The following is an 18,729-nucleotide window of genomic DNA, read 5'->3' on the forward strand; positions in this document are numbered from 1 at the left end:
CGCCGGGGGATCCGCTGTTTCCTGTTGCTGGTAAGTCACGTGAGCTGAGAACAGAGACTTAGCCATTGTCTGTGGCGCTGTGCCATTCCTCCATGACCTGGGCAGCAGTGGCTTTGGAGGGGACGGTGGTAGATCAAAAGCATGCAAGGAGTAGGTTTGACAGAAAATGGAGGAATGAATGAAAAACAGAAGGAACCTACTCGTGTGTAGGGATAGCAGGTTATGGGGAGAAGAATAGGTTTCTGGTAAGGACTTTTGTACAGTTGTAAATGTACGGGCTCTGTGAGTCCACTCGCTGTTTAGACTCCGGCACTGCAGGCCCCGTCGCCCCTGTGTGAGGGGACAGTGGCTGTGCCTGGAGGCGGGGGGCCTTGGTGCAAGACAAAGAGGGTGTAGCAGGTTCTTGCCCTCTCCGCGGCTGTGACTCGCAGCAGCCGGCTCCTCGGACCAGTGAGATCCCATGCAGACACTCGGGGATTTCTTCCCCTTCGGACCCCTTTGACTCTTTTCCTTCCCTTTAACGTTGGTGACTTAGTTTGCTCTTCTGTTGCGGTGGTGGGTCTGTGTCTAACCTGTGTGAGTGTTCGCTTTTGGAGACGGGACTCCCCCTGCCCAGACACGCAGCGTGGCACTGCCTGCCTCCCCCCGCCGGGGCTCCTGGACGCCCGCTCTGGGGAGGAGGTTACGGACCGCCTCTTCTGAACTGGTATTCGGGAGAGAGGAGCCAAAGGCCTGGGCTATTTTTAATGCCTTCTACTGGGATTTTTGGGTGTGTTCTCCGAAAACCAGAATAATCGCTGTGTAGAAGTGCTTTGTGAGCACTTTGTGGTGTGTGTGTGTATGTGTGTGTGGTGTAGAAGGTGGAGGAAGTGCGAAAGCACAGTCTTCCTGCCGCTTGCCTTCCTGGGCTCGTCAGAGCTTCATGAGGAGATACGGATTTGTCTCCTGAGCTGTGACATGTTTGCAGGGAAAAAACTTAGAGATCTGTGTGACGTGAGTGCTGATCATCTTGAGATACGGAGCCCCGGCTGCTATCGCAGGGGAAGGCTCAGAAGTGTAAATGCCCTAATGAGCTCGCGTCCCACATGCTTCACGTTCTCTGTGGATGGCTTTCATTTTTGCAGGGCTTAGCTCGCTCAGGCTGCAAGTGCTCCAGCAAGGGCTTTCCCATCTGGGGGGTGCTCTTGGCTTCCAGACGTCTGGGCTCCTGTTGGCGAAGACATGCCTGTTGGCCCGGGGGACGGGGGACGCGACCGCAGCACCGTCCTTACGAAGGTGAGCAGGTCACCGTCTTATTGTTAAGTGGCAGGGTGGGGGGGCTTTTGGTGCCCGCGGTCCCCGCAGGCTGCTGCATTGGGGATGTGACTCCGGCGGTGGGGGATGGGTTTGACGGTGGGGTGGGCACGGGTGAGGAGCCTGAGCATCCCGCTGCCTCCCTGATGGGCACGGGTGAGGAGCCTGAGCATCCCGCTGCCTCCCTGATGGGCCCTTGGCTTCCTTGCATGGCCCTGGGCACCGCACAGGGGTGGAGAGCCCAAGGACGGCCTCCGAAGCCCACATTCCCTCTCTCCCCCACCACATAGAGTTCTGTGCGGAACAGGACCCAAACCTGGCACGAACTGCAGACTGGTAACTAGTTGTAACCAACAGTGTCCGACAAAGACCAACCTCTGACCTCAGACCCTTTTTTGTGGCGGGAGAATACACAGCTGAGAATGGATTATCTCTGTTAAGAACAAGCCCATTAGAGTAGGGAGAACTAGACTTGACCACACAAACTGAGCTCATCTGTATCTAACAAGCCTGTAAGGAGAGGAGCTTTCAGTTGACTTTAAAAAAGGAGTCCAGCGAGGCTGCAGGCACCCGAATTAGAGATTTCCAGACTGGGTCATCTAGAAACAAAATCTCCAAGAGGCAGCTGAGATCTTTTCATTTTGAAAATGCTTTAATAAGTGTTGACAACACTGTTTTGCAAAATGTAAAGGTACTATACAAATTCTTAATACAAAAAGAATAAATTAAAAGCAGATTTCTTTTTTAATTCTGCAACTTTGTCTACAACATACATCCTTTTCATTGATTACAGTTGAACAGAATCCAGTAAAATCATTTTCCATGCTCTACAGTCAGTTTCAGGAGCAACCTAACCCTTTCTCCCCGTTATTAAACTAGAGTCCATTTTACACGACGTGTAATAAACTATTGACATGAATGTGTATGTAAAACTTTACACCTAGTTAACTAAGCAGTAACTGGTCATCTGATAGCACCTGGAGGGGTCTGCTCTATTTAGAACTAACACTGAATGAAAACAAATCGGGATTTTAACAGTTTCAACACTCACCTGCATATAATAAAATAAAAAAAAAAAAATTCACCTGTCTTACAACAAAGTCTGATGTAGGTGTTCCTACCAGTCTTCAGGCTAAACAGGCAACTTCTTACACGTATCCAAAGAATCCAGTCGGGCCTTTATACCAGACCAGGGGCTTCAGATTCCATCTTACTTTGTTTTAAAGAAAGACGGATCTGTGAAGAGCTCACAAGTGCTTGTTTGCACTAACTCCCGTTCCCTGCCACACTGATCATGAATCCCGTGGCTCTCAAAGGACTAACATTATGTACATTTTGTAGTAACTGAACGCAGCTCAACAGTAAAACCTGTTTTACGTCATCTGTCTTTCCTACCAGACTCTCGTGGCGTTTGAACTATAATTTTCCTCCCTCTCCATTCCTTTCTGCCTCCTGAATTTGAAACCCAAGCATTGAGAAAGAGTTTTCATCTCTTATCCCTGTCACCCAGCTGGACTAAAAGCGCGATCCGAGGGACTGCAGGCTGGATTTGAAACTATGGGACATGCTGTCTAACCTGCAGCCACGTGACCTCGTCACCTCCTCTGTTTCTCTGGACTTTTCCCATTGCACACAGTTCAGTCTGATTAGCCAGTATGTCTCTGGGGTGAAAGAAAAATGGCCCAGTGTATAGTGTTCTGAATGGGGAAGGAAGAAACCTGTTGGCCGTAGCTCTGATCCTCAAAGTATGAGCAACAAAAATACCGCCCCCTCCGTCCCCAGAATCCGTTAACATTAGAACCAGTTTTGTTGATCCCGCAGGGTTTACCCACCTGTTGTGTGAATATTCGTCCCTTCCCCAAGCTGTGTCACCAGTCCGGTGCCCACAGGGCTGGGGAAGCAAGCCCTGAATTGTCCGGAGTGGTCCCAGTGTGCTGTGAGCCCACAGCGCTTTCCAAGCTGCAGCGGAGGGAGCATTGTTAAACTGAGTTTTTAGGGTCCATCTTCCCTCCTGGTCTGGTAGTCTCGTGCCTCTCGGATTACACATACATAAAAAAAAAGATTTTTCTTTTTATTCTAAAGCTACCTGTGGTTTTGCTTTCCCACAAAACTACCCCACCCCAGCTCCTGTCCCTGGCTGTCAAATGCCTATCCAATAGGAAGTCGTTACAAGTGAGAAAAACCGTCCCTCCCCCCGCCCCCCCTTGCGCCCATAAGCACAGCGTACCACCTCCGTGGAGACCGTGTTTGTGCCATTTTGAATAACCCAACTAAGAGTGTGCGCTTGTTATGATTAGAAAAGTATTTTTGAGGCCTTTGAAGATAGATGGCTTTCCAGTTGTGTCTTAAGCATAGCTCAAAACACATGTAAACATGCAGCTCTTTCTTCCCCTCTGGGTTTCTGCAGACCACTGGGGTCGGTCAGGGTTGCTGCCAAGGCCGGAGGCCCCTGGGTCCCCGGGGAGCTGGCGTGCTCTTCAGCCCCGCTTCGCCTACTAGTAGACACGGGAGTAAACTCTTCCTACCTAAGGGCGGAGTTGGGTTCTCGGAGTAAGTGACACATGGGTAACCGGGTGCCGAGAGAAGTCGGGTCTGGGCTCTTTGTCACACAAGTGTGCTAACAAGTTTAAAATGAGCCACAACAGTTAAACACTCGAATGGATCGTGATGTGCTTTTCCCCTTGGTTTCCCATAAAAAGTAAAATCAAACACCTTGTGCAAAACAATAGGACACACTTTTACTGCTTGTTTTAATGAGAGAGAAGCGCTCTTGGCCATCCCCACCTTCCGCTTCCTACAGATCCCACCAGGAAAGCAGCTCGGTGCAGGGGGCTGGGCCCCGACCCCCACGCAGCCCGGGCTGGCGGCGCCCCTTGCTCCCCACTGGCGGGCCTGGCCTCCGTGGGCCCAGCCCTGGGGACCCGAGGCTGCAGTGCCGCTCTGGCTCCTCTTACTTGATCATCATACCGGGTGAGTTTTCCAGGCTCTGGCCTGAGAGAGAAGGTGGGACATTAAGGGCGAGGGATAAAAAGATGGAAACAATTTACAAATGGTTGACTTTTCACTTGTGATGAGTAGTAGCAGTTGAGAATTTAAAAGACTTCACTGCAGAAAGAATGTCTTCCTCTTGGCCCCTCATATTTTTTTGTTTATTTTTAATTTTTTTTTTAATCTTTGGCAGCATAGAACTGATTGTGATCCTTGGATGCATCTCTGACAAATGAAGCTTCCTGTTCGTTCTCCTTCCCCTCCCCCAACAGCGACTCCCCCAGGGAACATTCCAAGTGTCAACTGCGCAGTCCCTGCGCATGCGAGGTGTCCTCCTCACCGAGCGCCTGGTGGGCCTGCAGGTGGCAGGCTGACCACAGCGGAACAAACGGTCCTTCGGGATCACCCTGTACGTAAGTCCCCTTTCCTGTGCTCCTGTCACTTGTCCACAGGAATCGGATGTCTGCTACCTTCCCTGATGGTTTCTGGCCTTGGGGGCTGTCACGGCCCCAGGGTGAGGGGAAGCCACCAAGGTGCCATTGAGGATTGGTGCCTGGCTCTCTGTGGGCAAGAGCGCCAGGGGACACACAGTGGGACCGGAACCTTCCAGAATGTCTCCTCAGTCAGGGTTTTAAGGGTAAAAGGGATGCGGAGACGGGAGGAAAAAAAAGTGCTGAGGGCCGAAGCTGGTGCAGGGTGACAGTGCGTCTGGGTAAGGCAAATGAGAGGCAGTGAGGTGATCTCTGAATGGCGTTGAGGCGGTCAGATTGCGGCCAGCTGGCTCACACGAGGGTCCCGGGCTTGGCTTTCTCCTGCCCGTACCACTGGACGTCGGCTAGTTCTGGATAGAGGGAGGAATCCAGGAAACAGCTGTCGGTGTAGCTCCTGCAGGGAGGGCGAGGAGGAGAGGAGCAGGTTAGTGGACGAGAGCGGCCTTCCTCGGCCCGCGAGCACAAGTCCGTGCGCCCTCACACGTAGCAGTCTGCTACTGCGGGGGGTCTCCCTGGGTCGTGGGGAGGTCCGCCTGAGTCAGGGCCCGGCAGGGGGAAGTTGCTCACAGGCAAGAAAAAAGAAATCCACGCTCAGGAGCCCTGCACCAGGGACACCTGTGCAGGGGGGGAGGGAGACGGGGGCTTGAGAACTCTAGGAAACCCTCCAGTTGGGCCCTGCCCTCTGCGCCCGCGCCTCAGGAGCGTGCAGACCTCTGGGATGCCTAGAGTCCTCTTTCAGAGAGCAGCTGCTTGGGCCGCCCTCCAGGGGACCTCAGGCACCACCAGCTTTCCCTGCATTTGTGTGTGGTCCTAGAGTGTCAAGTAAATGGAGATGATATTTTGAAAGGAGTTTAAAAAATTCCTGAATCTGCACTATTTTTTAAAATTATATCCACTGTTTTCTGATTACAGAAACTGTATGGAAAATGTATTGGGCACTAGAATGAAAAAAGAGACTTTTTCAAGTCCTCGAGGTACGCATCACCGTGGAGGCTGGGAGAGGTGAGGAGGTGACTACAGACAGGCCGAGGCCAGTATTCAGGACTAGGAAACCGCCCCTTTCTGATCCCAAACTGGCTCTTTTGGGGCAAGAGTAGAGGTCAGACTTCACTGCCACGGACCCAGGAGAGCGGGTGGCATTCGCCCGGTTGGTATCCAGAGGCAGGCTAAGGGCCTGGAGCAGCCCCTGCGGCCTGGGTAGATGAAGGCCTGCCCTCCTCTCCCCTGCCCCGCTGGCCGCAGCCCTACCACTGGCCCGCTCAACTCTAGGCTCTGTTCACGCACTGCATGTCGGGCCTGGCGCCCCCTGGATGCTGTTGCCTTTGTTCCTAGCATGGCTCCTGCTATCCTCTGAGTGTCGATTTGTAACGAGTCCCACAGCGATGAAACTAGAGGCCTGGAGCCTCCAGGTAATGAAGCAACATGTCCTGTGAGTGACATTGGTCTGTGATTCCGGGGCAGTAGGTGTGTGTAGGCCCCAGAGCATACGCTGTTTCAGAGTAGCGTTGCTGCTTTGGGAACACCATGAGGCTTCTGCGTATGTCAGAAGAGTCCTGGTTCTCCCCGCCCTTGGCGCTAGGGCTTGGGGTGGCAGAAAAGCAACCCCGAACCCCATGCCCTGCAGTGAGGCGAGCGAGCACCTTTCCCCCAGCCCCACGAGCCATTCGGTGAGCGAGAGCAGCTGTTGGGTGCATCTCTGACTGGCCGACCTTGCTAGGAACGAACGGATGAAGGCATTGTGGTTTTGTAGATGTTTCTCATCTGGCTTTTAAAAAACCCATAAAAGTTGGAAAACCCAAGGCATCGGTGGCATCCAGGGGCCTTTACTGAGAGTCCTGGGCTAGGACTCCTGACCCAGTGGGATGAAGGCCGCTTTCAGGAGCAAAGTGACATACGGGCCCTTCCTCCTGGTGCTGGCCATGGGCACCTGTTAGGGCATGTGAGTGGTGCAGGGCCCTGGAAGTGCCGTTCGCCATGTGCCTGAGGACTGAGAAAGTTTTCTGGCAGGAGGTGGTTGGATCCACTGGGGGAACCTATATGTTGTACTTTGGGGGCTGGTCCCTCCCTAACTCCTTGTGGTCCTGACGCTGCCCTTCCCCTTCCCCAAGGTGAACCAGTGACCCAGGTGGGCCAGTTAGAATCCTCCGCCCGCAGCTTCAGAGAGGCCCAGCAAGGCCAAGCAGCCTTCAGCCCAGAACGTGTTTCCTCATGACACTATAGTTAGCGGGGGCAGGAAGTGGAGGCAGAGATGAATGAGAACTAGCCAGGTCTGGCTCCCCTTGTGCTCTAAACCACGAGACAGGCATGATACTGGAAAACCCATCCATCTCTAAAACAACAGTTGGATCCAAATTGTTTCTGGGAGTTGGAATAAATTAAGGCTACTTGCTCAGACGGCTGAAGCACCTGTGGAGAAGATACTTAGGATTTTCACTCACCTAAGTTCCAAATAGACTTGCCCTCTTTTTTCATTCTGGTAAGAATGACTGCCCTGAAGTTCGCACTTGAAAGAAACGGCCTGTATGACAGGTCCTGGAGGAGACCAGCTGGAGCATTTATGTCTCAGAGAGAAGGCAAGCTCCTCCAAGAAGGATTTTTGGAATTTGTAACAACAAGAACAACAAAAACCCTTAGTGGAAGGGCTTTGAATTGCTTCCAGAGCTGTGGGACTATTCCTGTAAACCCTGAATTAGTAAGACGGGGACACCTGTCTTTAGTTCCTCAACAACTGGGGTTGCAACTTGATTAAAAGCCAGTAAGATCCCGAAATTTTACTTAGTTGAATTTTGTTTCCTAAAGTTTGGTGGCAGTGCTGGGATCCCAAGGAGACCTCACACGGCTTCGGGGACAGCAAGAAACACAGGCAGTGGAGACTGTGAACCCCAAGGTGTCTCTGTCACTGTTTGTGAGGCCGTGGGTAAGTTCCTCTCGGTTCCGAGCTCTGCTTTCTTTGCGTTAAGCTCCCCATGGAAGTGGCTTCCCGGTCTAAGTGAACACTGTCTGGCCTGACATGTGGCTCTGAGTCCTCGGCCCTCATTTCACCTGCAGTCCCAGGCCAGGGCGTGGTTGCTTGGCTTGAGCTGGCCGATGGTTGCATCTGGAAGCTCAGTCCCTAGTCTCAGTTAGTCCCCAGGGCCCATGTGTTGGGGGCTGCTGGTTGTGCGCACCTGACACCTCCTTTTGGCCAGTGCACGGCGGCATCATCTCTGCGGTTACTGCGGGTCTATTAACATGCCCGTGAGGTGAAGGAATAACAGATGTGATGTTCATGAGAACCTCAGAAGCCAAAGCTGCAAAATGGGTGGGCACAAGCCAAGCACTGAGAAGCCATTAGGGCGCTTGCCCCCCAGTGCTGGGGTAAGTGGGTTACGGAATGCGTTAGATGGCCACCAGGTCGACCTCAAGAAAACTTCCATGACCAGGTACACTGCGAAAGGCCCCAAGAACCCCAACCAGAGGCACGTCCTTCTGGGGTGTTCACTGGTCTCGGAGAGACCGAAGGCTCAGCTGAGAGCTCGTGTTCTCTGGTTCCAGAGAACGGCATGTGCCACCTGCTGGCGCAGCTGCTTGGGTGCCGTCTGGTTAAACACGCTGGCATCACCGTGGCTGTTGGGAAGCAATTTCAGTCCAGAGCAAGACCAGAGAATGTGAAATGGAGCCGCTTAGGCACATGCCCTCAGAAGGATGGATCGTAAATGCCGAGACATTGATGTCCTGTAACTCCCTGATCAATAGAAGATGGACACTTCTCTCCTGAGCAGCCAAAACCTGTCCAGAATCTCTCCCTGTTCTCAAGCCAGTGAATTGGGACCGTGGACATTGCTAGAACACTTGCCACTTTTCTGTGAGACCACCTTCTGCAAAGCGTAAGACTGCTGTGTAAGGATAAGGTGCTTACGGACATGTAGGCTTCACACCGGGTCACCTGTCACCCACCAGACGATCCCGTGCAATCAGGGACACCTGGTCTTAGGTCAGACCTCTTGGAAAAACTCCCCCAAATGGGATCCCAGTCATCTCAAGGCTCTCTGGGTGCCCCCACCAAACCCCAGGGGTTTCATGCTAAAAATAGTTATGGTGTCTCATGCACACAGACCAGCAGTACTGAAGACAACCTAGAATCCTGGAGATCCCTATGAGGAATGTTCCAGTGAGACACATTCATTCATTTAAGACGTGCACGTGAATGTAAGGGGTTCCCAAACAGAATGGGATCCATGTTTTAATTGGTATGCAGAAGCCTCCGGAAGGCTTCAAAATTTGGAACTGCTTCACTAATTCTGATTCATTGCAAAAGGGTAATGAAAAGTTCAAGACAGAGGTGGTACCTAAAACAAAAGACTGTCCGCCTGCTGGGACTCCTGCTACTCCCCTTTACCTTCCTTTGTACCGAAGCGCTCATGGTATTACTCCTTTATCCGAATGGCCTTCCAGCCCGCAAGAGACTACGTGAGCCTGTAACACAGCTGTCAGAGGAGGGTCCCCACACGGGGCCCTCGAGGGATTCTCTTGTAACTGCTACCAGTGACCCCTGAAAGAGCCCAGCGGAAACTAAACCTGGGGCACCCCTGTCAGGTTCTGGTAGTGCATGAGATACACTCTGTACTTCAAACCCCACTCGCTCTGGAGCGCACAGATGGGAATCCTGGAAAATCTAGCAGAAGCCCGCGACAGGCAGGAATCCTTACCAGAGTCCTCTCTCCCAAATCTCTGTAGCCCACTCGAGAGAGGAAGGTAAAATTTGGAGTTCCTTTCTTTCCAACTCCAAACTGACGGGTTACTGAACCTCTCTCTCCCAGGGACAGCTGTTGCCCTCCTGTCTCCTGGGTCCTGAGAGCTGAGCTTGGCAGCCATCACATTGCCCCCCACCCCCCCAGTATATGGCCAGGCAGAAATGTGGGTTGAACTCCATGTGCTTATCGCCAGTCCTCAGGAAGTGTCTCGGCCTGTTTTGGTCATCTCTGGGAGTGGCTCTGGCTCCTGGGCGAGTGGTATTCTCTGTACCCTCTTCTGAGGACGCCTTCTGTGTCCACAGTGGTGTTCAGTCCTAGCCAGGAATAGGTACTGTTTGGGCTCAAACCTGACAGAGTTCAAAGGATTTTTAGGAAGCTCTCTGGTCAGAAGTTGGCCAGATTGGAAGCAGACGATCCTCCCCAGAGCCTGACAGCAACCTCATGGGCGGCTTTCTCCCCATGTCCTCAGAGGGAAAGAAAAACATTTTGCTGCCATCTGTGGAAAGATTTACTAGAACAAGCCAGAGACGAAGCTCTAAATCTGGAACACAGGAATCTGGTGATTTCCATTCTAACTGAAGGTGGGGTGGGATGGGTGGGTCAGCCTGTGATGTCTCTCAGGTCGCAACCCGATTTCTTGAGGAATGAAAAACGCGGGTTCCTGTCGGAGGACAAATCACATCTTCACCAGAACAAGTACAGCTCCAGGAGCAAGTCAGATCCCACCTGTCATTTTGACCAATCCCCAAACCTTCCCAGTTTGTCTCAAGAGGCTTGATGTGAATTTAAAAACAAAGGCCTTCTCCCAGGAATGATGGGAATGTTCTACTTGCAGAACTTGTCTCGTAGGCCATCCCTTTCCCAGTGCAAACTTCAGGGAGGTCTTTCTTACCAGAAGGAGAAAAAAAGGGGGGAGGCTATTTGGAATTAGGTGAATGACAGACTTAAATGTCTTCTCCCCAAATGCTTTGGCCGTCTGAGCCGGTAACCTGAATTTATCCCAACTTTCAGAAACATGATTTAGTTCCAGCTGTTCTTTTGTAAACTAGTCAGTGTTGCATTCTCATACTGTTCTCCTGGCTACACTTTAAAACGAAAGCTGAAGATCTCTATGTCTGTGGATGTATGTTGTAGTTGGGTGATGTTTTTTCTACCTCTGGGTGATAATGCCAAAATTAATTTGTAAAAGTTTTTTAATTAATTGTCTTAAAAAGAAGCTTTCCTTGTCAACAAACCACTGCCAGTTTTGTAGCAACAAGATCACTTGAGAACACCATCTGGACCTGGGCCGCTGCCACAGGTTTGCACAGTGACCTCAGAGGCCATGTCCCTGGCCTGCCGACCCCAGGGCACGCACAGCCCTTCCTGTGCCTTAGAGGCTGCCCCGCCCTGCCCTCCTTAATCTCCAGAACTAGTCGAAAGGACTAAAGGCATCATTGAAACCCCATTAGGAAATTTCTGTGCAACTCTGGAATTTCTCTGGACCAAGATGCGGTCATTGGACTTTCTGAAGCTCAAGTCCTTATGTTTAGAAAAGCTTGTTCCTTACAGAACAGGAACTGGCGGGTGCACGCATTTGCCTCCTTCCTGGTACTTTGACCCTCAGATTACCCAACCAGACCTGTTAGGATATTGCCCCTTCTTCTCTCTTTCCAGAACAAGAATACCACCTGACCTTCATGAGCCACATGCCAGAGAGCACTCGTACTGGAAGGGACATCAAGTCAAAGACTCATCTACTCTATTGTGAAAGGACCTTTCTGGTACTGCTGACCAGTTCCTGCCCAGCTAACCCTGGAGGCATCTGCCCCTGGATTCATCTGTCCCAACGTCCAGGAGTCAGGGGACCTGAAAGGAACAGCCGCAAGCTCTCCAGCCACCAGCAGCAGAGGGCTAGTCTGGATGTCGGACCAGGCCTCGACCACTGTCCTTCTTCTCTCTGAAAATCATGACGGCCAAAAATGAACCAGACTCCTCCATGTAAGTGTTGTTTTTCTATCTGCTCTCTTCTGTTACTCCTTGGAAAGACTTGGAAAAACTATACGCTCCCTCTTACGGACAACTGCCCAGGGAGACAACCTCTCAGACTGCTGAATCAGCCTTCGCAAACTCTGATCTGTCCGTGATTTGGGCACCCCGGGTTTTCCTGTAGCCAGTTCTCCTTCATAAACCACATCCGAATTCCCTTCAATGTCAGCTTCTACTTCGCAGCCAGGCTTTCCCAGTGCCTTCTTGTTACCGTTCTCCAGTGATACCCGTCCTTGACCAACGAGGTACAGATACCCGTGTGCCCTAGATAAGTCCACTGGCATCACCAGGCTCTTAACGATTTTCTAAATCAGATTCACCCCTAATTACAAAGAATTTTCACCAGAAGCATCTGCTTTGACAAGGAATTTAGAACAACTCTCTATTTCAGACTAGGAGACTGACTTCCTGAATGTGCCAAAAACCTAACCAACCCCTGGCTGGACCCAGCAGACGTGGCGCTGACCCCCTGAACAGGGCCGCTTCAGCTCGACAGCACTGATCTTTGTCCGGGGCGAGGTGCTGATCCTTCTCCTGGGGCCTCTAAGCACCCAGACTGACATATAAGCAGTTCTTTCCCTCTGGTTCTATCAGTGAACCCCAACTCTCCGCAGCCAAATTGAGACACCTTATTGGTCAGCTTCCCTGAATTTACATTATCAGGTTAGAGGAGACCAGGAAGCATTCAAAATTCAGGAGTCGCTTCCTTTGGCTGATCTCTACCTCGCTGATTAGGGGTGCACGAACAGGCTAAGGCCCCAGACTTTGCTTTAACCCATCGAACCACTGACAACTCAGGTGCTAAGGCTATCGCTGCCCAGCAAGACTCCGTAGATTCTCTGCCTAAAATTGTCTTTGACGGCAGGCTAGCCCTCGATTACCTCTTGGCATTACAGGCTGTCTGTGCCACAGTCAGTCAAGATGCAGACTTGGCTTAACACTTCCAGGGAAGTCAAGGTTCAGTTACATCGTCTGAGAAAAAGCCACTGGTTACAAGTCCAGTTTGACTCATCTTGAAATTCTGATTATTCAGCTGGTTCCCAAAAAGACCAGGCTTATGGTTTAAATCTATATACTATAATTGGATCTTTCTATCCTACTTGTCGTTTTGTTTTATGATTCTTTAAAGTACTGAGTTGCCCATCTGGCCTTTGTGAAAATAATGAGCCTGACGCATTTCAAAGCCTTGGGCAAGCAGCTGTCTGACATCTACACCCTTGACAAGGTCTCCTTGCCTTGACCGTCCACTTTGACCCAATATAAGTTGCTCAGGAGTGGCTACGATTCCCGAAGCTGTTCTCCCCCTGAAGGAAGGCATGGTAAAGAATAAAGATACGAGTATGAGTGAAGAAACAACACGGATCATCAAAAGATGAAGTCCCTGCAAAAGACACTCAGCGGTGTATTGCATGATTGCTGCCCCTAACTCGATACTGAAGGGGAAATGTAGAACCAAACTAAAATGGAGTCACTTATGTCAAGGACAAAATGGAGACCATCAGTGCAGGCTCATAAAGGAAAATTAACCTATCCTTACACAAATTCTAGCTCTTCCCAGAAATCAGAGGACACCAGCCAGTCTCCCAAAGCCAATTCGGTTTAGTCTCTTTCTGAACTTTCCTGTCCCCTGCAAATATGCATGGTTTGGTTTTTGGCCTTGCTATTGTTCAGATGGGGCCACTGAGATCCCCTTTCCAGTTCCCTCCTCTGTGGCACATGACATGTGAAGATGGTCTTCCCTCCAAGGGGCTTGTGCTCCATCTAACATCTTTGATTACGGAAGGAATAAAAGGGAAAACAATGCCTAAACAACATGGTTACCAGTGATGGTTTCTGCAAAAGATCTTGAGCATCAGTGGGGAATGTGAAAGGATTTCAATCTTAAATGAAACCAGAGGCTATGAAATGAACAATCTCACACACGTCCCCTGTCCCCTCAGAAGAATGGAACTTAAGAACTCAGAAATTGATTTTCCGTAAATACGTAACTTACTTACAGAAGACTGAGACTGACTTCTTAACCAGAGAACTAAGCCAAGGATCTCTTCCTGTCCTGCAGCCGATGAATTCGTTTAGACTCTGGCTGGACTTTTCCCTCTTCACACACTTTGCAAATCCAGCCTGCCCAAGCCCTCAACGCTCACCTGCCGCTTGCTACAGCCTGCATTTCTCAAAGTGCACTTCTTCTGCCACTCCCATATGAACCCCATTTCTGGCCGCTGGAGCCTGCCTCAGTTGACCTCCTTAGGTTGTTCGCCATCACTGGGAACATTCCAGTTAGATAATCCACGTAAGTCAACCTGAAAGCAAGGTTTGCCAAACGCATCAGAATGGGTTCCCCACCTTCGTGGGCATGCGGAAGCCTCCACAAGGTTTCACAATTCCAGAATAGCTTCATTAAGAGAGTCATGCAAGAGGATAATGAAAAGTGAAGGACACAAGAGGTACCCAAAACCAAGACCATAACACTGACGTGACTCTTCCTACTTTCCTTTATCCTCTCTCCCCTCCGAGCACTCATGATCTGCTCAGCCTCTGAAGTGTCTTTTCCCTCTGAAGAGACTACATGACTGTCAACAAAAGTCTGCCCCGTTATTGGCCCCAAAGGTGGGCCTCCGTATGAGTCCTTCTCATAGTTGACGGGACTCTGAGGGGTTTTCTGATAACCTGTGACCAGTCAATCCATTAAACAGCCAACGGGAAACTAAAATGGAAATGAATGGAGAGCCTTGCTCAATTCTGATAGATTCCAGGGCTATACGCTCTACTTTATGCCTCACCTGCTTGAGACCCTGCAGGTGAGGGCCTGGGAAAAGCGGCAGAAGGGCGGGAATCCTGATCAGAGTCCGCTTCCCTGACTTCTTACGACTCAAGTCTTTACAAGAACAGAAGTACAGCCATTTAAATGGAAGCAATTCAGAGCCCACCTAGCATTGTTAGCAATCCCCAAATCTCCACACCACCCCCCCTCCTCCTGCCATCCTCTCAAAAGCTTTATAATTACTGTAAAATTCTGGCCTCAGGATAACAAAATTCCGTCTTGAAGGAACTAGAGATGTAAGTGTTCTATCTGGTTTTCTCTAGAGTGTCCCTGGAAAATCTCAAAGGATTTGTTTCTCCCCTTACAAAAGATGCTTCACTAATTAGGTTTATTTGCTACGTTAAATTACATGGGAAGCTTTGTCACGTAAGTAATAAAAAACCTTCTTAGGTTATTTTTATAGACCATGTTATTCTTGAAAATGTATGAAGTTTCTAGAAATCTGATATGTCCTGGTATAATGTTATGCATAATTTCAGTTTTTATTCTTTAAATGTTGTGTATCACAGAAATAATCAAATTTCCTTATCAGTTTCATTATAATGAACTCCAATAAGATCTGAGCATTTTAAAGTGTTTTGTCATTTATAGCCACTTGATTTTGCAGAACTGAGACTCGGGAAGGAATCCTACCAAGAACTCCTGACCCCTGACCCTGCTGCTCGATTACAAGGTGCTGAACCCTGGTGCGTATTTTGTGACCGAAGGCGGCTCCACCTCCCGTCTGGTCCAGTGCAGAAGCTGGAGACGCCAGACTCAAACTGACGAGTTAGAGAGGTACCAAGTCAAGGTTGAGGGCTTCCTTCCAAGGTGTGGCAAATTGCTCTTTCCCTCTCTGACCATTCTTCCCCTAATTCTTACTCCATGAAGGTCTGTATGATCCTTTTGTCCACCTTTCTCCTGGCCCTGGCCTACAGAGATAATGCCATTGCGCACCCGTCTCGGGCCACTGCCACGGGCGAGGTGATCTGGCCTCCGGAAGACGGCCGGATTCCCCCCAAAGCTCTTGCTCCTGCGGTCCTGCCCGTCACAAACTTCTGCCTGACTGCCCGCGCCTCACTTGCCCTGGGCCCAACGCAGCCCCTCTCTGCACCAGACCCTGCACCAGGTCACAGGCCTGGTTACAAACCCCAGGTCCAGAGAACTTGGCATCCAGGCTCTGTCCAAAGAAAGGGACACCAGGCAAGGGTAATAACCAAATAAAACCACAGACCTCGAGTTGTACTGGCCTCCGTGGCTGTCCTCCTCTGAGTCCCAAGCCACAGACTCAAATAGGAATGACCAAGAAGCATTCACGTATCCAAGTTTGCTTCCCTTGGCAGATCGTCCGCCTCCTGGGCAGGAGTGAGCTCAAGCGAGCCTGCACTTTGGGACTTCTCCCTCACTCTCGCAGATGTTGCAGAATTGGCTTCTAGAACAAGACCTGCCTCACGAATTCCTAGGCTCTCTGCCCGAGCTGTTCCGACGTGTAGCCCCAGAGTGTCTCTCAGCTGAGGTGCTGCTGTAGCTAAACAGTGCCACTTGCTGAACTCGGATAGATGCTTCCCGAGAAGCGAAGACTCAGTTACCCAAGAGCGCCGCACGCGGCAGTGGGCTTACGAAAGGGACTCCGTCGGTGGGGTCCTCCTCAGCAGCTGTTCTCTGCTCTAACCACAGTCGTCCCCCTCGCGCACGCTTTGCCCTCAAGAGCTTTAACTACATGGTCGCAGTCGTTCACCACCCAGGAAAGGATCTCCCTACGGACAGAACTTCAGAAAAGGAACGAAGAGAATGACCAGCGTAAAGAATGAACCTGATCTACTGACCTGTGAGTACCACACAGAGATTCAGCAAAACCTGTGAGAACTGAGCATTAGCTACAAGCAACCCTAATGCCTTAAGTTTTGATCACATCTCTTGGTGAGGCTAGGAGTCTGATTAAAAGGAAGGAATTGTTAAAAATAAGGAAACAAGCCCAAAATGGAGTCACCGATGCTAAGACCCACATCACCAAACTGAGACCTCAACTTAATTAGCATCAGTTCTCCCAGAGTCGTTCGTAACCCAATCAAAAATGACCTTGCAAGAACCAGTCGATTTTTTGCCTAGTATAAATCCGTGTTCCTGCTCCCTTCTGCCTAGAGAAGTCTCATCTGGAACAGCTCCTTTCTGCTAGAGATGCTGCCTGAGTCATGAATTACTGAATAAAGCCTATACAGTCTCTCCGATTTCCTCAGTTTGTTTCTTTGAGCACCATCTTCCTCTCAAAGGCTAAGCCCCTGTTTTCCTAATCTCCCATCTGCCAACTCAGGAACCTTTCAATAAAAACTGTTCCACGTGTCTCTCCTAATTTGTTCAGGACCTCATTCTGCGCTACTTTTTAGGGAGAAGTCTCTACAACTCTCACTGTCTACAACAAGATGAGGCTCTTTGCTGGTCATCAGACACGCCTGCCTGTTGCTGCATCTGGGTTTTTGCCCGTGGAACGCTGCCGCTCCCCCCACACCCCAAACCCACCCCAAGCCGTGGAAGCCAGATTCAAGAGCTGTTGCCATAAGCCGGAGTCCTCCTGCTCCCCCTGGAATGCTCTGAAGTCTTGGGGTAGTTCATACCTACGTCCTGCTCTTCCTCCCTCTCCCCGCATGGCTCCTGTTAGAACTCCTGGTCTCAAGCATGGTTCCTGGGACCCAGGGTTCTATTTTTGGATGAAAAAAAAGCTTATAACTTTTTATCCACTATCCTTATCTTTTTTAGTCGACCCTTGAAATGCTACTTAGATCTCCGTGTCTTATCTACCAGTTGGAATCTGGGCCCTGGGAAGCAGAACCTGACCCGGAGGTACTGGTTTTCTGCCCACTACAGCAGGGCTTCGCGAATTTCAGTGTGCATTTGGTTCACCCAGGGAGCTCATTAAAATGCAGATTCAGGGCAAAGGGTGGCTCAGTGGGTTAAAGCCTCTGCCTTCGGCTAAGATCATGATCCTAGGGTCCTAGGATCGAGCCCCCCATTGGGCTGTCTGCTCAGCAGGAAGCCTGCTTCCTCTTCTCTCCCTCTCTGCCTACTTGTGATCTCAGTCTGTCAAATAAATGAGTAAAATCTTAAAAAAAAAATAACAAAATAAAAATGCAGATTCAATTTCAGTATGCCCAGGAGTCCAGCTCTCCACCAAGCCCCCAGGTAATGCTGGTGGACCACATTCTGGAAAGCAGGGCATTTGGCAGAGTCTGCATCTGTCCCTCAGGAATGCTGGACGAAATCATGGGTGATCGTCAGGTGCCCAGGTCAACTCGGGTCTGCTTTAGGTACTTTGAAATGTCAACTCCAAGCAGCTCTTCTCTCCATGGACTAAACCATAGTCACTAAACCAATATATACACAGAGTCTGGAAAGGGCTAGAACATACTCTGAGGTCTTTTCTGGGAAGTAGCATGGGGACTAACATCTGCTATAAAAACAGACATATACACAGAGCTCCACGGGTGTCCAGAAATAAGACATAACAATAACAGCTTCCACACCATTCACAAGTTTCCTTCTGGAAATTACGGTATGGGCAGGGGGGACACATGCAGCACATGTGAGACCACAAACTCATGAGCAGCGAAGGGGGGAGGGCTAGGAGAACCAAACATTCCCTTACGGTACCTCTATTCATCAGTGCTTTGGTGAGTTGGAGACTCAGACCCATCCATAATGGGTGAGTTTTCTGTTGCTTCTCTGAACAAAGGAAAGCAGAAGAAGGAAGAGAAGAGAGGTCATGTTAAAGAGAGGAACCGACACAGACATGATTAGTAGCTTATTAATACGTTGGAGAGATCGGCTGACTCCACACCCAGTGTTAGTGACAGACAATCCCAGCATGCAGAGCTTTCAGGCCCCCGGAGTGAGTCCGAGACCACCTCAGTTCCGTGAGGAAGGCAGGCTTTGGCACTTTTTACCCATTTCCCATTTTCTGATCACAGCGTGGGGAGTAGTTACTGGTTGTTAATGATCATTCACCTCCACCTGATAAAGGTTCACTTCAAGGACCCAGATTGTTTCCAGTGGGTTTCTGGCTGGTCCTGAGGCCTCAACCAGCTCTCTGCGGTGACACCCAGGTTTCAAGACCAGCACAAGCTACGTAGGCCTTTGGGGTTGTGTTCACCCACTTCTGGCCGGCTGTCAGTCAGTCACATTCAGATCAGGGCAGACCGGGCATGATCCAGAAAACATGGAGGAGCCAAACAGGCTAAAACCTGAAGTTCTTACTTGGGTGGAAGGGTTTGGCCCCGGGAGGTGCCATCCTGAGAGCAAACCTAACATTCTGGGAGTGCAAACTAACATTCTCTGGGTGCAACTCTGGGGCCCGAGGCCTTGCAGCAGCTGCCTGACCCCACAAGACGGAAATGGCGTGCGG

At 50.4% G+C, this 18,729-nt stretch overlaps 1 protein-coding gene and 1 long non-coding RNA gene across 10 annotated transcripts in view; one reads left to right on the forward strand and one right to left on the reverse strand.

Annotated features, from left to right (window-relative positions):
* Positions 1-1,924: 1,924 nt before the first annotated feature.
* FRMD4A (FERM domain containing 4A) overlaps positions 1,925-18,729 on the reverse strand; it is a 606,410-nt gene continuing 589,605 nt past the window's right edge. For 5 of the 7 annotated variants that reach the window (XM_044228298.1, XM_044228296.1, XM_044228301.1 and 2 more), the window contains one exon: positions 1,925-5,166. In XM_044228298.1, the coding sequence (XP_044084233.1) occupies positions 5,064-5,166 (103 nt within the window). In that variant the 3' untranslated portion in view covers positions 1,925-5,063. Of the gene's footprint in view, positions 5,167-17,978; positions 18,051-18,729 lie in introns of all 7 variants that reach the window. The other 2 variants (XM_044228297.1, XM_044228300.1) reach the window with 1 other exon arrangement.
* LOC122892130 lies at positions 5,688-16,561 on the forward strand. 3 transcript variants are annotated; one of them, XR_006381369.1, is made up of 3 exons: positions 5,688-5,774; positions 11,162-11,485; positions 14,962-16,561. It is a non-coding gene; the product is annotated as an uncharacterized LOC122892130 (long non-coding RNA). The 3 variants fall into 3 exon arrangements; XR_006381368.1 differs by lacking the exon at positions 5,688-5,774 and adding an exon at positions 6,582-7,689; XR_006381367.1 differs by lacking the exon at positions 5,688-5,774 and having other exon boundaries at positions 10,607-11,485.

The sequence above is a fragment of the Neovison vison genome, chromosome 12 (genome assembly GCF_020171115.1).
Source record: "Neovison vison isolate M4711 chromosome 12, ASM_NN_V1, whole genome shotgun sequence".
NCBI classification, from domain to species: Eukaryota; Metazoa; Chordata; class Mammalia; order Carnivora; family Mustelidae; genus Neogale; species Neogale vison.